We start from the raw sequence: 17,949 nt of genomic DNA, 5'->3' as shown, positions 1-17,949 counted from the left end.
CTGCCATCTGGCGAAGGTCGGCACCGAGATGACGTTTCCGTCGCCTAGCTTCCAGGCTCGGCTCCGAAACACAGTCAAGCCTTCTGGCTCCGTACCTACTCACCAAAAGTCCTCTTTGGATCCGAAACCATCCAGATCCAGGCAGAAATCCAGCTCTGAGCTGAAACTTTGCACGCAAAAGCGAATCAGCCGTCGGAACCAAATGTTATGTTTCTAAAGAGCATCACTGGATTTAAGCCCAAGGTTCAACAAATAATTCTGAATACACCGTTCGACAAAAAACAACTTTTTGGACCTGATGTTTATCAGGCGTTAGAAAAAATGAAAAAGAACACCAAAGTTGCCAAATCTATGGGAGCACTCCAGTTCCCTGAATAGAGGTTCCTTTTGTCAGTCCTTTTAGCGAGCATGGTCTAAGACCTCACCCTCAGACCAAAATACATCCACCTATAAAGGTAACGACCAGTCATCTCCTTCAATTGGCTTCTTTTGAGGAGGTTACATAGGGAACAATTCTAAGGGTATAGGGAAAGGCAATACTCCCCGTAATTCCCCTTCCCCTAATAATCAGTGATTTCCCCACACTTGTCCCCGACTATATCACACCTGTCGGGGGAATACTGCAACAATTCCTCCCCTTTGTCAGTCCATAACAATGACAAATGGTTGATTGGAATTATCCAACATGGTTATTGCCTAGAGCTTACCAATGATCCTCCAGACATTCTACTTCACTCTCACAAACTGTCTGCACAACACTTGCACTTGCTCCATCAAGAAGTGCAATCCCTCTTACTAAAAGGAGCTATAGAACTAGTTCCAATACAATACCGACATACAGGGGTGTACGCTCTTTGTTTTCTCATTCCCAATAAGGATGGTTCCTTAAGACCTATTCTGGATCTCAGACAGTTAAAACAATATATTCTTTCAGGACACTTTCACATGGTAACCCTTCAGCACATACTTCCGCTTTCACAAAAAGCAGACTTAACTCATATTTCCATGTTCCAATTCACCCAGCACATCGCAAATACCAGGGTTTTGTGATAGCAGGTAGCATTATCAATTCAAGGTCCTTACCGTTGGAGTGACAACAGCACCCAGAGTATTTACCAAATGCCTAGCAGTAGTCGCAGCTCATCTCAGAAGACAGCAGGTTCACGTCTTCCCATACCTAGACAACTTGCTCATTAAATCCAGCACTTAGCAAACCTATCTGCGACTAGTCAAATGACAATAAACCTACTTCATCAAATGGGTTTTACAGTCAAGACACAAAAATCTAATCTGCGTCCTTTGCACTTGCAATCATACCTGGGAGACACTCTAAACTCAGTCAAAGCTCTAGCATCTCCCAATGTAGCCAGAATTCGCAACATTCAGGATACAATACTACAATGTCAATCCAATCAAGCCTTACCAGCCAGTGTTCATGCATCTACTAGGAATTATGGCTTCTTGCATTTCAATTATACCCCATGCAAGACTTCATATGCATCCCTTACAAGAGTGCTTAGCATGCCAGTGGAATCAATCGCTGGGTCAGTTAACAAATCTAGTGTTGGTAGACGGCCGTACACATCGCTCTCTGCAGTGGTGGAACCCAGAAAACGTATCAAATGAACGGCCTTTCATCAACCCTGTTCCACAGGTGGTGCTCACAGCAAACGCATCTCTAACAGGTTGGGGTGGTCGACTCCAAAGCTATACCAAACCAGGTCTGTGGAGCAACCAGCACAAAAATCTATACATAAACTCTAGAGCTTCTAGCGATTTTTCTTGTGCTCAAAGCTTTTCAAACTCACCTACTAGGCAAAACTGTCCTGATCCAAACAGACATGACAGCAATGTATTACGTACAAAAACCGGGAGGAACACTCCAACTGTCGTGATTTGCTCAGACCATTTGGAAATGGGCAAGTCATCACAGGATTGATCTGCTGGCAGAACATCTCCCAGGAGTTAACAATCAAATTGCCGATTTATTTTATTTATTTGTTGAGATTTATAGAGCGCAGCGAATACCCTTGGGCGTCTTGGCGCTAGTAAATTCCACCAGTCCACACTCGTTGCATGAGGCTCATTGGTTGAATAACCATGTTTTTAAGAGTTTCCGGAATTGATAAAGGGACGAGCTCGTCCTGATGTTGTGCGGGAGGGTGTTCCAAAGTTTGGGGGCAGCCACTGTGAAGCGACGGTCACCCCAGGAAACTTTCTTTGATCGTGGGATAACTAGGTGGTGCAAAGAGGAAGAGCGGAGCTGCCTTGAAGGTACATAAAGTTTCAGTTGGTTTTTAAGCGAATGTGGTCCTTGATTGTTTAAAGCCTTGTAAACTATACACAAAGACTTGAACTTAATTCTATTTTCGATTGTAAGCCAATGATACTGCCTGATTATTGCTGATATGGATTCAAACTTTGAAGTTCCTGAGAGCAGACGTGCCGCCGCATTTTGAATTGATTGTAATTTGTTTTTGACCCTAACCTGAGCGTTGAGGAAAAGACCGTTACAATAATTCAACGCTGTTAGAACTAAGGAACTCACCAAGGTTTTGATTAAGGTCTCCGGAAGAAAGGGTCGAATCTTTCTGATCATTTTCAATCTAAAGTGTGCCGTTGAAGCCACTTTGTTTGCGTGGTCCATGAAACTGAGTCCATCATCGAAAATGACGCCTAAGTTCCTGACTTTTGATGTGGGGGTGGGAGGGGAACCAAAGGCAGCTGGCCACCAGTAGGAGGACCATGCTGGAAGAAGTGGACCAAAAATAACTACCTCGGTCTTCTCCGAATTAAGTTTGAGGCAGTTAATTGCCATCCATTCTCCGATTGCGAGCAGACCGTTTTTAAAGTTTTGCGCTACTTCTCCTCCATCACCCTTGATAGCCAACACCAACTGCGTGTCATCCGCGTACGATGTTAGGCTCATCCCATAAGCCCTGATGACATTGGCAAGGTCCGACACGTAGATATTGAATAGTGTCGGACTAAGGGATGAGCCTTGGGGGACACCGCATGGCAGCGAGAGTTGGGCAGATCGAAAAGGTCCAAGGGTGACCGCTTGCGTTCTATCTGCAAGGAAGGAGGCAAGGAGATTTCTGGCTGAGTGACAAATGCCCAGTTTTTCGACACGGTCGATCAGGATGTTATGGTCGACCGTGTCGAAAGCTGCTGATAGATCTAGCAGTACTAAAATTGCAGTCCCGCCTTGGTCACGAATGGCCCTGACATCATCGGCGGCCTTTATAAGGGCGGTTTCAGTCCCATGATGTCTGCGAAAGCCAAACTGAGAGTCGTCTAGCAGTCGGTGTTTCTCGATAAAGTCTGAAAGTTGGAAATTCATGGCTTTCTCGACTACTTTAGCTAAAAACGGTAGGCTCGCAATTGGCCTATAGTTTTTAAGCTCGCTTTTATCCAAGCCGGATTTTTTTAATAAAGGTTTCAGATCTCAGCAGAAGAAGACACCAAGTTCACAAGTGTGAGATTAATCCCCAAGTTCTCCTTCCATACTTTCAACTATGGGGGTTCCCACAGATACTTGTTCGCCACAGCCGAAAACGCAAAATGCCCAAACTTCTGCTCCAGGTTCGAACACCCGCTCTCAAAGGGCAATGCCCAGTGGTTGAACTGGTCAGGAATATTTGCCTATGCTTTTCCACCTCTCCCACTCATTCATTCTATGGTTCGGAAGCTCAGACAAACCTTTCTCACACTGATTCTAGTAGCGCCCACATGGGCTCATCAACCCTGGTACACTATCCTGTTGCAGTTGTCCCTAGTTCCACATCAAAAGTTGTACCTCACCTCCAGCCTTGTCACACACAACCATTTATGAATCAGACATCCAAATCCCAAAGAACTGAATTTAGCGCATTGGCTCCTGAAATCATAGTTTGGCTACTTAAATTTGCTACCAGACTGTATGGATATTCTAAAAGAGGCAAGAAAACAGACTAAAGTGGAAAAGGTTCGCTACATACTGCAATAACAACAAATAAGCCCTCTGGATGAGTCTATACAAAACATTATCTGCTATTTATTACCTTTACAGCAAACTGGACTAGCTTACACATCTGTTTGTTTACATCTAGCAGCAGTAGCTGCATATTTACAGAACAGACAACATTTGTCGCTATTCAGAGTTCCAGTAATCAAAGCTTTCATGGAAGGCTTAAAAAGAGTAATACCACCAAAGATTCCTCCTGCCCCAGTATTGAATCTCAACATTGTCCTTACAAGACTCATGAGACCACCTTTTGAACCATTTTATAGGTGTCCTGTACAGTTTCTCTCATTGAAAGTTGCTTTCCTCACCGTAATCACCTCATTAAGGAGAGTTGGTGAGCTACAGGCATTAACATTAGAAGAACTTTTCTTTCAGTGACACAAGGATGTGTTAATTCTCCGCACCAACCCTAAATTCCTCCCCAAAGTGGTTTCTGCTTTTCATATCAACCAATATTACCTGTGTTTTTTCCTCAACCGGATTCTGTAGCAGAACACGCTCTTCACAAGCTTGATGTTAAAAGTGCTTTATTGTACTACATAGATAGGATAAAAGACTTTTGCAAAACAAAACAACTGTTTGTTGCATTTGCTATACCTCACAAGGGCAATCTCAACTTAAATTTAGTATTGCAAGATGGATCGTTAAATTCAAACATGCTACTCTAAAGCCAAAAGAACTTTATCCATACTCCCTAAAGCGCATTCCATTCGCAAAATAGGGGTTTCTATGGCTTTTTTAGGTAACATTCCTCTAGCTGACATATGCATGGCAGCCACATGGTCTACACCACACACATTTCCCAAACACTATAGTGTAGATGTATCTGATAGAGACGTCTAGCCGCAAATTCCTTAACTTAGAATGTCCCCAGGCATCAGACTTGTCCGGAAACATTTGCGCAGCAACACCTCTGGTCACCGGGGGGCGGCACCGTACGGCTCCGCCCTGACGTCGTCCATGGACGTGACGTCAGCGGAGCCATATATGCCCCGCCCCGGCGCGCCGACATCAGTTTTCTTCTTTTCCGCATCACGAAGCGGGTCCTGGAAACCAGCAGTTCCTGGCCTAGTTTTGGGCCTTCTCGACACCGTTGGTGTCGTACCGGAACAGTGTGCAACGCCCTCCGAGTTTAAAGCTTGTGAGGCCTGTGCGCATCAGATGTGTGGCACTGATCCGCACCTTATTTGCATGTGGTGCCTTGGTGTGCACCACGATTCCAAGCAATGCGAAGACTGTCAACAGATGAAGCCGAAGTCCCTTTGGGAACGCTGTATGAAGCTGTTGGCCGCGCGGCTGTCCGGCCCCGCCTATTCTCGTCGCTGCTCTCCCTCTCCGGATGGGGGCTCGTTCCAGAGGCCGTTCTGGCGACCGGCGCCCTAAAAAGGTAAGCGGGCGGCAAGCTTTCACTGAGGTCCACCTCCTGTAGGCATGCCCCTGGCGCCCATTTCTCTCGTACGGGGTCAGCTGCTGGCTCCATACCCTCCTTTTCCAGGAGTTGGAGAGAGCGCGCCGAAATGGAGGCTTACTCCTGGACTCTACGGACTATCAACCGGGTAGCTGCTATCCTCTGCTTTCAGCCTCCTGTGGTACCCCTCATTCCCGATCCCTTAATGGATCTGTTTCAACTTGGGCCCATTAACGTGGAGCCCCTGCTACCCCTTCAGGGCACTTTATTAGAAGCCCAAGTGGCGCATGGGCACGGCCCTCTTCCGGAGTCCCGGTTGATTTGGCCATTGCTGGTATGCACTGTCCCACCCCGGGGTGGTCCACTTAGCCTGTCCCTCCATCCTCCTGCTCAGGGCCCGGTAATTCAGGCGGCTTTTGGGTTACAGGACTCCTCCACTTTGCCCTTGTTTCCTCCCACCTGGGAATCCAGGTGGCAGGATGCATGTGGAAGACAGCTTTTTGCTTCTTCTAGTGCGGCCATCCGCACTTTAAACACTACATGCATGTTTGCACGTGCGTCCTCCGTACTCCGTGGCTGACCACCTTCCTTCCTTTCCGAAGGAATTGCGCTCAGAGCTTCTCAGTCTTGTCCTTCACGACCAGGAGATGGCACATTTTTCAATCCACTCCTCCCTGGATACCATAGACTGTGGGCCGTGCTCTTGCACGATCAGTGGCTTTGCCCCGCCATGCCTGGATTCGTGCCAGCTGATTCCTTGATAATATTCGGGAGAGCTTCCAAGACCTGCCGTTTAACGGTATAGACCTTTTTGGGTCCCATGCGGACTCAGTAATTTCCAGGCTTCTGTCAGGGCTACCGTAATTCTGCCGTGTCATTGACTGACTTTCTTCTTGGTTCTTGGTCTTCCTTTACTGCCCGGATTTTATCAGAGACCGGTTGGTGTCTCTGTATGGTCTTTATAGTCGTATGGCTGATTGTTTTTGTTTCAGTCCTCTGACTGTTTGCCAAGAGGACCCCCCTTCTTGCCAGGGGTTGACCCTTGCCCTATGTGGGGTGTTGGCTGGTGGCAGGTGTCTGCCTTTGTTCGCGCCTTTGGAGTTTTCATTATGGGTATCCCACTGGGATACATATAACCCTTTACTGCGTCCCACATATGTGGTCCTGTGTTATTTTATAACTAGCACGCATCCTGACCTAAGGATTTATGTTATTGGACAAATTCCTGGGAATATTAATGACAAGTAGTGCCTATCTTGTTGGTCTTTTATATGGATGCAGTTGTATGTAGGTGAGGCTCCAATTGTTTGAATGCTGTGACGGTTCACCAAGGAGCAATGGCTCAATGGTAAGTCTTGTGCCTCTGTTGGCACAGGCTCACACAGGCCAAGGGTTCGAATCCTGCCTCTGCTCTGCATTGTCTTCTACCTCCAGGGGAGGTTTCGGACTTAACAATTGCTGGGGTCCCTCCCAGAGTGGTGCTCTGTTCTTTTCCCTCCCTTAGTTTACAATATACTGTGCATGGCACTGTCCTTCTATGGTGATGTTTTTCACCATACCTTGTTTTTTCTTTTTCTGCACACTGTTCCCTTGTTTCCCAGTTTTTGGTGGTGGTTTCGCGTTCTGATGCATGAAAGTCTTCTGACGAAAACTGATGTCGGCGCGCCGAGCGGGACATATATGTCTCCGCTGACGTCACATCCATGGACGACGTTAGGGCGGAGCCGTACGGCGCGGCTCGCAGAGGTGCTGCTGCGCAAACTTTTCTGGGCCAGGCGGACGCCTGGGGATATTCTAAGTTGAGGAATCTGCGGCAAGACTATGTCTCTACCAGATACATTGTTACCGAAGGTAAGTCACTTGTTCTTTAGCACATTGTCAAGCTAATGTAAGCCACGCAGTACTTAAAACACAATTTCAAACAACTGCAACATCTACAAGTTAGCCACCGCTTGGGAGTGTACTGCTGTATAGTCTATACAAAGCATGTGATCTACTGCTCACATGCCTCGACCGGATAATGTTACTTATCCAGTAAGCATCTGTTCTTGGCATGTAGAGCTGTAGATTAATATGCGCCCACCTGCATCCCCGGTTACTTGCAATTGTTGCAGTTTTATTGTTCTATACTCATACGCATTGACTTTTCTATACTACACTCACTTACTCCATTCTCACCCCCTGCTGGAAAACAATCTAACAATGGAGTCGAAGACCATGCACACTATCACCGAAAGGAGGAGTCTCCTTAACTCGTGACTAGGAAAGGCTTCTTTGAAGAAAAACAACTTGCAAACTTCCGGACCTAACACTAGATGGCAGGAGTATGTAAAGCATGTGAATCTACAGCTCTACGAGACGAGAACAGATGCTTACTGGGTAACCTTATCCTTTTGTGTGTGTGCGCTGTGCTTCCGACTCCCTCGCCATTCTTTCGGGCCTCAGAGTTGCATGGGGTTTTCAGATTGTTGCTTATTTTATATACTTTTTTGTAGTGCGTTCTATTTTGCTTCAGATTCCCAAAATGAGATGGTGCCACATCTGTTACTATTCAATAACACTTAACATGTCCTTTTGGAAATTAGGTGTAATCTATCCCCTAGTCAAAGGAAGTGCCTTATTAGTGTACTTCGCATCTCATCTGTAATGAATCGGTCAGTGTGGCACCTTCTTCGTACTTTTTAAATATTTATGGGCTAAAGGTAAATAATCAATTAGAAAGTAACCAATAATATTTTTACCTTGTGAAGTCGTATTGTTTCTTAAGAAGTATGTTACGTTTCCTTAATCTGAAAGAAACACGTTAGTGTTAGATTCCTTACCTTAGAATATCCCCAGGCGTCAGTCTGGATCCGGAAACTTTTGCGTAGCAGTACCCCTGCGCGTCGGTAGGCGTCGTCTGCAGGCGTCCCCTGCGGCTCCGCGTCCGTCGTCGGCGTCGTGCGCCGTGATGACGTCGCTGGAGTACATAGACGCCGCCTCCGCGCGCTGACGTCAGTTCTTCTTTTTTCCGCGCCAGTGGACGCAGATCTGGAAGAGCAGTACTCCGGTCTTTGACCAAGTTTTTTTTCGATTTTTTTTTTCTCTATTGTGCCTGATAGGATGCCTGGATTTAAGAATTGCGATGACTGTGAGCGCACGATGTCGGTCACAGACCATCACCGCCTCTGCCTCCGGTGTCTGGGCCCCGACCACGACGTGGAATCGTGCCTCGACTGCCGGGCCCTTACCAACAAGGCTAGGCGGGAGCGGTCCCGCAAGCTGCTGGAGCTCCGGGTGTCGGCCCCACGTCGGGACCGGGAGCGGTCCCGGTCCGGCCGGAGGTCGGGGGAGCGTTCGAGGGAGCGGTCGCGGAGCCGCGCTGGGCGCTCCGGAAGTCGACACCACTCGTCAGGCTCGTCAGGTAGGAAGCACAAGAAGTCGGGGCGTCGTCATCGTACCCCCGACTCCCCCCGACGCTCGCGCGATGCGGCCGGGGGCTCGGGTGACCCCAACCCCGCGGCTCCGCGAGAGTCGCCGGCGCGGCCTGCCTCATACCCTCCGGTCCCTGGGCATGGCGCGACGCCTGAGGAGATCGAGGCGTTCCTCATGGCCATGAGGGCGCTCGCTTCTCCGACGGGGCCTACGGCGCCTTCGGGCCCAGTGCTACCGTCTGGGGGCCCTGGCGGTTCGGGTGTCCCTGCCTCGGCGCCGTCGGGTGCTCCGGGCCCGGCGTCGCCGACGGCTCCGACCCCGGCGCCGCAGGGGCCTTCGGGATCGGCGCCGGCTGGTCTTCCGGCCTCCCCGGCGCCGTTGCCATCGGGGTTACCCCCGGCGCCGCCCCCGCGCGGCGCCGGTTCTCCACTGCCGGTTCCGGCCGGCGGTGGGGTTCCGGCGCCGGCCCCGGGCGGCGCCGTCCCCTTACCTTCTCCGACGCCGGACGCGGCGCCGGATGGGCGTCGCACGACGCCGGTCCCGGCGCCGATGGGGCCCATGAACCCCGAGGAGCCGGTCTTCATCATTGACTCCGAATACGGAGAGGATGAGGAGTACGGTGAAGGTTGGGAGGGGTCCGAGGACCCTCTGGCTCGCGAGTGCCAGTATGACCCGGACTGGACGGGTGACTTGGGGGATGCCAGTGGTTTGGACGACTCCCCTAACCCTGGTTTGATCTCTCCTCCAACCGTGGCATCGGTGGAGGGAGCTGCCTATTCTGTGGTGCTGATGAGGGCTGCCAAGGCCTTAAACCTTGAGCTCCCCGTCGCGGCCGTGAGGCCTAACATCCTCACCGAGGTCTTCAAGCCGCAGTCATGCCCTTTGGAGCCTCTGCTGCCGTTTAATGAAGCCTTGTCTGACGTTCTGTTGGGCACGTGGTCCAGGCCCGCTTCAGGTGCGCCTGTTGATCGGAACGTGGCCAGGCGCCACCGTCCTTGTCCGGACGACCCCAAGTACCTGTCTACCCACCCCACTCCTGAGAGTCTGGTGATCCAGGCCTCGACCTCCCAGTCCGCATTCCCGTCGGCCCCGCCCGACCGGGAATCCAAGAGGTATGACCAGTTTGGTAAAAAGGTCTTCTCGTCCATTAGTTTGGGCCTGCGGTCTTGCAACACCGCCTGCCTCTTGGGCCGCTACACCCACTCTGTGTGGGATACGGTCGCGGAGCTGCTGCCAGAATGCCCCATGGAGGTGCGGGCAAAGCTCGGTCAAGCTGTAGCTGAGGGCCGGGATGCAGCGAAATATTCCATTCGGTGTGGTCTTGATACGACCGACTCGCTGGGCAGGGCTATGTCTACGACGGTGGCGATTCGCCGTCACGCCTGGCTGAGATCCGCCAATTTTTCGGCTGATGTCCAAAATACCCTGATGGACATGCCGTTTGATGGCTGTCACCTGTTCGGTGACAAAGCGGACCACGCGCTGGAACGCTTTAAGGACTCCAGGGTCACGGCCAAGTCCTTGGGTCTCTCGACCCAGCGTCAGCAACCGGGTTCGTTTCGCCCCTTTCGTGGCCAAGGAAGGGGCGCCCCCACACGTGCTGCCAGCCACGCGCCGCAACAATCCTTCCAACGCGGTGGCGGCCGTGGAAACCGCCGTGGTGGCGGTCGGGGACAACGGCGGGGTCAGACCACACCTTCCCCCGCAGCATCTACCCCAAAATCCTCCTAGTCCGTGCTTTCGGCCCCATGTGACGCCAGTGGGTGGCAGGGTTCGCCATCACCACGCTCACTGGCGCACGATCACTTCGGACAGGTGGGTGCTGCAAATTGTCCGAAGGGGCTACTCCCTCCCCTTCGAGACCTCTCCTCCAGCCATGCCACCGCAGAACCACCGTGTGTCGGGGGACCACTTGACACTTCTGCAGGAGGAAGTTACGGCCCTCTTGGCCAAGGGGGCCATCGAGCGCGTTCCTGGGCCAGAAGTAGGGCGTGGTTGTTATTCCCACTACTTTCTGGTGCCCAAGAAGGACAAGGGGGGCCTACGTCCTATCTTGGATCTAAGGAACGTCAACGGCTTCCTCCGGAAGGAGAAGTTCAAGATGTTGACGTTAGCTCAGGTCTTGGCTGCTCTAGACCCGCAAGACTGGATGGTGGCGTTGGACTTGCAGGACGCCTATTTTCACATCCCCGTCCTGCCGGCCCACCGGCGTTACCTGCGGTTCACGGTAGGCCAGGAGCACTTTCAGTTTGTCGTGCTCCCCTTCGGCCTTACCAGCGCCCCACGGGTGTTCACAAAGGTGATGGCGGTGGTCGCAGCCCATCTGCGCAGGTTAGGGGTTTCAGTCTTCCCCTACCTAGACGACTGGTTGTTGAAGGCGGGCTCGCCCCAGACAGTCGTCCACCACCTTCAGATGACGGCAGACCTCTTGCACGACCTGGGGTTCTCCATCAACGTGCCGAAATCACACCTGTGTCCCTCTCAAAAGCTCCTTTTCATCGGAGCGGTTCTGGACTCGGCGCAGTTTCGGGTTTATCCTCCGGAACGGCGGGTTCGGGATATTCAGGCTTTGATTCCCATCTTTCAGCCGCTATCCCGAGTCTCGGTCGGGTTGACGCTGCGGCTGCTGGGACTGATGGCTTCCTGCATCCTTCTGGTGCATCACGCCAGGTGGCGGATGCGGGCTCTGCAGTGGGACCTGAAGTTTCAGTGGGCCCAGCATCAGGGCAACTTGTCCGACCACGTCTTGATCTCGGAGGGCACTGCGAGACAACTGCAGTGGTGGCTTACGGACCGCGATTGGGTCAGGGGCAAGTCCCTCTCCCTTCCCCAACCGGAGCACGTTGTCGTGACGGACGCGTCCCTCCAGGGCTGGGGTGGCCACTTGGGAGAGGCAGAGATCAGAGGCATCTGGTCTCCGGCGGAGTCCCGGCTCCATATCAATCTGTTGGAGCTGCGGGCGATTCGTCTGGCACTGAAGGCATTCCTCCCCTTTGTCAACGGGAGTGTAGTGCAGGTGTTCACCGACAACACCACCGCCATGTGGTACTGCAACAAACAGGGCGGAGTGGGGTCGTGGACCCTTTGCCAGGAGGCTCTGCGCCTCTGGCAATGGCTGGAACGTCAGGGCGTGACTCTGACGGTTCAACACCTGGCAGGTTCTCTGAACGCCAGGGCGGACGAACTCAGCCGTCGGTGCTCGATGGATCACGAATGGCGTCTGAACTCGGACGTGGCGCAAGGCATCTTTCTGCAATGGGGAGAGCCTTGGTTAGATCTATTCGCCACAGAAGAGAACGCGCAATGTCATCAGTTCTGCGCGTTGGAGTTTCCAAGACGGCACTCGCACGGCGACGCCTTTCGGCGCGAGTGGAGTTGCGGTCTGTTATACGCCTTTCCGCCTATACAACTTCTGCCCAGAGTGCTGAAGAAGATCAGGCGCGACCGGGCCCAAGTTATCCTTGTGGCTCCGGACTGGGCTCGAAGGTACTGGTATCCCGAGCTACTCAGCATGTCGGTCGGTCCCCCGATCCGCCTGCCCCTTCAGGAGGACCTTCTGTCGCAGCAGCAGGGGACGGTCCTCCACCCGAACCTGTCCAGTCTCCACCTCCATGCTTGGAGATTGAGCGGCGGCAGTTGAGGCCATTTGACTTGCCTCCTGAAGTCTGTGATGTTATTCTGGCAGCCAGGCGTCCCTCCACTAAGTCGGTATACGCCTGTCGGTGGAACAGATTTGTGGCATGGTGCACAGCAAAGGCTGTGGATCCTCTTTCTGCCCCTCTTTCGGAGGTTCTTCTGTTTCTTCTTTCTCTTGCCCAGCAGGGCTCTGCTCTGGGCACTATCAAGGGCTACCTTTCTGCCCTTTCAGCCTTCTTGAGGCTTCCTGATCAGCCTTCTTTGTTCAAATCCCCGATTGTAACTCGATTCTTGAAAGGCATCACTCACATGTTTCCACCTGTTCCGTTTGTGATGCCTCAGTGGGATTTGAACCTGGTTCTAACTTTCCTGATGTGTGCTCCCTTTGAGCCCCTTCATTCTTGCCCTCTCCGTCTCCTGACTTTAAAGACGGCTTTCCTGGTTGCCATCACCTCTGCCAGGAGGGTGAGTGAGCTCCAGGCTCTTTCTGTCCAACCTCCTTTCCTGTCCATTCATCCTGACAAGGTGGTTCTGAGGACTAGACCTTCTTTCCTGCCCAAGGTTGTTTCGGCCTTTCACATCGGGCAGTCCATCACCCTCCCTTCCTTCTTCCCGCCTCCGCATCCTTCAAAGGATGAAGAGCGGCTCCATCGTCTGGACCCAAAACGTGCGCTTTCATTTTACATGGATCGCACACGCCAGTTCCGGGTGGATGACCAACTGTTTGTTGGCTACGTGGGTGCGAAGAAGGGACGGGCGGTTTGTAAACGAACCATCTCTCGATGGGTCGTCCTCTGCATCAAAGCGTGCTACTCTTTGGCTCGGAAGGAGCCTCCTGTTGGGCTGAGGGCCCATTCCACTCGGGCCACGGCGGCTACTACTGCCCTGGGCCGGGGAGTCCCCTTGCAGGACATTTGCCAGGCGGCTACGTGGGCCTCGCTGCACACCTTTGCGAGGCATTACTGCCTGGACAGTCAAGTCCGGAGGGATGGCTTCTTTGGCCGTTCTGTCCTCCAGGACTTTCTGGTGTAGTTTTGTATTGGTTCGCAGACCCACCACCGGGGTTGGTATTGCTGGGGTATGTATTCTAAGGTAAGGAATCTAACACTAACGTGTTTCTTTCAGATGAACAAGTTACTTACCTTCGGTAACGATATATCTGTAAGAAACATTAGTTAGTGTTAGATTCCTTACCGAACCCACCCATCCTCCCCGTTCTGCGAACTGATACCTAGGGTTAAGGTCATCCCTTTCAGGGCCCTAGTTTGTACATGGCACCAGTGTTGGTTCTCTCATGGCTCTGCGTCTCCTGGCGCGGAAATGCTGTGTGCAAAGAACTGACGTCAGCGCGCGGAGGCGGCGTCTATGTACTCCAGCGACGTCATCACGGCGCACGACGCCGACGACGGACGCGGAGCCGCAGGGGACGCCTGCAGACGACGCCTACCGACGCGCAGGGGTACTGCTACGCAAAAGTTTCCGGATCCAGACTGACGCCTGGGGATATTCTAAGGTAAGGAATCTAACACTAACTAATGTTTCTTACAGATATATCGTTACCGAAGGTAAGTAACTTGTTCTTTTGGCAGTGTGCAATATCGATTTACCCTTTGCTTTTCTCTTCATGTAGCTTTTCAATGAGATGATCCAGGAACATAGTTATAGCTTTGACCGGTCGTCACCTTCATTTACTGGTATAAAAGAGCTAGCACGACGTTTTGCTTTAACATTTGGACTTGACCAAGTGAAAACAAGAGAAGCCATTGCTATGTTGCACAAGTAAGTTTATGATATTTACTATATTTTAAAAGGGATATTATCATGTATTCTGATTGTCTTCAAAAGCGCTGTCTTGTGATTTATTCCATCTTACAGTTGTACTGTTAGAGATCTCTACTTTTTAAATGTATTTATACAAAAAACTAAAATTTTGAAGTAAAATTTTCATAAACTGCAAAATTTCAATGTAACAATTTGCAATGAGGTGTAGTGTTTGGAAATAGAAACAGTGCAAAGACTAAACTCAAAAAGATTGATTAAGGTCAGCAGTGCCAAAATAAACAGCACTGCAGTAGAAGTCATACGAAAACACTTTGGCGTGTCTGCTGTAGACAACTTCACCACTGAAAAAGGCACAGCAAGCACCAAGACTCCACATGAACAAATGTGTAACACAGCAGCTACTGTTACAAATTCCATTGCTGTCTTCAGAACTTATGAGTAAGAAATTTGGAAGTAATATATTTTATGGATGACCTACCTCGATACGGGCAGGAAGACTTTGATGAGATCGTGAAGGAAGGTCCCTTGTTTGCAAAACAAGTAATCAGTGCTGGGCTGGACCTGGTTGAACTAGCTACAATTTGTATTGCAGTGGAGTATCCCTTAAAAAATCATTTTGTCTTTGACTGATGCTGCTCATACCAGATGCTCAACCAAAGAATGTAAACCTACCCTTCTCCGTATCAACCTTATTTGATCAGCTCACTAATGGTAAGATTGTAAAAATGAGGCAGAGACTCTTAACTGTGCTCCGGATTAGATGCAATACAAACACAAGGAGTGTAGATATTCCCCAAGGAAGATTCAGTTCCTTCACTGGCACTGACCAATAACACCAGCAGCAAGGCTAGAGGAAACAAAGTCCAAATGAACACCACCTGAACTATTTAATACACCGGGAAGGCCCTTAACTGGAATTCTGCAGTGACACCCTAATACTCCCGGACCAACTTTGATCTCCAGTGAGGGAGAACAACAACACATCTAGTGGTGTGGGAAAGAATAACCACTGACAAGTGGGTGCTAAACATTGTGTCATGGTACTTACTACATTTTAAGATTAGACCATGTCCTATTTGTCCTAAAATATCATCAAAGCTCTAGGCAATTAACTTTTGATGGATACTTCTACCTGCAGATTCCCGCCTTCTGAGTATCCTCTAGATTAGCACCCCCATGCCGGTAGGTGGTGCTGGCTCCATCTTATTAAAAGGGCGAGACATTAATTCAAGATAATTAATATTTGAAAAGAAATGTCCAAAATCTTAATTCAGACCAATACTGGATCTGCATTTCACCAGCAAGTGGATCAGGGAGAACATTTTTTGCATACTTGCACGGTTTCAGTTCTTTCCTCACTTCCCACAGGAAGGCTGGACATGTGCAAAAGATTTGCAGGACACTTGCATCAATTTCCCAATAGCAAAATACCAGAGGAAGTATCTGAGTGTCTGATACATGCATCTATTTGCGGACAACTCACAGTTCGATTTCCCAAACCCCAATCTGGAAATTTCTGACATAATCGGGCTGAAGCTGGTTTAGTTTCAGCCATCCACATCATAATCTGATCCTCTTCCAGTGCTTGTGGCACCAGCATAGACAAGTGACTGCATGTAGCATGTCCAGGTCCAAGCATCAGATTAATGACTAAACACTGAACATGGTGGACGTGTTTTAGCCAAGCTCCCGACCGGGCCTAAAGATCCTATCAATACCAGTGGCATTGCGGGGCCATCCCGGGAGCTACTCATGCTACCTACCAATTTAATGCTGCTTTAGAGCTAGGTGATGGTGGAGTAGTTCCGGTTCCAAGCATACAGAGGCGTGCTGTTTGCACCAGATGCCGCCAGCTGAGACCACAATGCTGGCGTGGAGTCCTCCGCGAGCTGAGGGTGAGCACCCCTGCCCTCCGGACTGGGGGATGGCGACGCCAAAGCACTGCGCTGCCCTGGGCACAGGACCTGCATTCGAGCTCCCAGAGGTGGGACTGACCTGCAGCACTGAGGGACGCGCGGTCTGCATTTGGTGCAAGAGAGCATTTGTTGTGGCCTGTGGAGTGAGGCGGCCATGATGCTGACGGAGCATGCTGTTCCAGGCCCGGATTTCCACGCAAGCCTGAAGAGCCAAACTACAGCGAGGCCCCGACCGGCGGTAAGTGCGATGTGCTGGCAGAGGTGTACACCGCGGTCAGGGCCTATGGACTACCTTATGACCCGCTGCGGCTGGCTACTTCCTGTTTTGTCCCTGGGGAGAGTGGGGGCGGTAGCGCACTGGCCACTCAAATGAAGGCGAGAATGACCTACAGGCCTTACCTCCGCTCCTGGCCCCTAATCCGACCTTCTGTGTCCCTGCATGTTGCCACGCTCGGTGAGGGCAACTAAAACTGGTCCCCCCCAATCCCCACCCCCCCCTTTGGGGTGTGGCGGAGTTCTTTGAACACAACGCGGTCCCCCTGGACACTCTGAGATTGCAGTTGCCGTAAAAAAAAAAGGGCCTGCGCAACACCAGATACCATTCCTTGCTGTCTGCTGAGGTCGGTGAACTGAAGAAGTACCCGGCAGTTGGGGGTAAACCCTTATTCCCCCCCCTCCTCCACTTCCTTCCTCCCTCCCTCATTCAGCCCCCTTGCCCATTCAGTCCTCCGCTGCAGACACCAGGGTCGATGCGCAGCCTGCGATGGGTTGCACAAAAGGGAAGCCACCTGACTCTTCTACATTGGGGGGTTCAGACCGTAGAACAGTGGGTGCGAGACACGGCCCGGAGGGGCTGACCGACCTCTTCAGCGTTGAAAGGGCACATAGGATCCCAACAAGAAAACAGATTGCTGGAGTTCCACCCCAACCTATTATCGCCCGAATACTTAACACCTTGGCTGCTATGGCTTTTCCCGTCCTGTGCTGGAAAAGCTTGAAAAGCAGCATTTCATGACTAGCTCACCTTGTCATGAGCACAGCTCCAGTGTGCCTCATGACGAGCTGAGCTCGTCATGAGCATGGAAGGGGTTAATTACAAGGCTCACACTACCTTACTCCGCACAGCCAGAGAGAAGTCCCCTATCCTATTTGAAAACAAACAGATTTCAGTGTACCCAGATTTTACGATGGCAGTCCAAGGCGAAAGGGCCTCCCATCAAGAAGTCAAAAAAAAAAGCTCGGAGCCCTCAACCTCAAATATGCCTTGCTGTTTCCAGCCCAACTCAAGTCATGCATGAGCAGAAATCTTAAGTCTTTGGGGACCCAGAGGAAGCTACTGAATGGGCGGAAGTCATGTTTTCCGCTGGCGCTTTGCAGGTGTTGACCCAAAACACCAATCAAAGGTCACAATCAGCACAAGGGGGAAAAGTAAGCCGAAGGAAAATAAAACTGACCTAGACGAAGAATAGCCCATCTCCAGAACAAGTCATGGAGAGTCAAAAGTCAGTACTACTTGCGGCAGTCACGCTCCATGAACGGGACCCTCTCTCCTCAGCAGAATCCTCTGAAGACACTAATCTACATTCGGACTCTGAACAGTCTTGCTCTTTTCCCCTCCATTACCCTGAAATTGGTGAATGACTACTTGGGATAACCCCCCTATCCAGACACCAAGGACTTAATGTGCCTGGCGGTAGATGCTGCACTGACTTAAACAATCTCCTGGCCTCACAGTGCTCTTCCAACCCTGTGATTGGCCATGGTCCGGCCAATTGTATTGCAACCAT

General features: G+C 51.0%; 1 protein-coding gene across 2 annotated transcripts in view; it reads left to right on the top strand.

The window, feature by feature from the left end:
- STAG2 (STAG2 cohesin complex component) overlaps window positions 1-17,949 on the top strand; it is a 1,316,830-nt gene that overhangs the window by 1,057,714 nt on the left and 241,167 nt on the right. For both annotated transcript variants that reach the window (XM_086918500.1, XM_086918501.1), the window contains one exon: window positions 14,095-14,243. In XM_086918500.1, the coding sequence (XP_086774626.1) occupies window positions 14,095-14,243 (149 nt within the window). The remainder of the gene's footprint in view (window positions 1-14,094; window positions 14,244-17,949) is intronic.

Source organism: Lissotriton vulgaris, chromosome 4_1, assembly GCF_964263255.1.
Source record: "Lissotriton vulgaris chromosome 4_1, aLisVul1.2, whole genome shotgun sequence".
Lineage (NCBI taxonomy): Eukaryota > Metazoa > Chordata > Amphibia > Caudata > Salamandridae > Lissotriton > Lissotriton vulgaris.
This window is presented reverse-complemented; position numbering and strand designations above follow the sequence as displayed.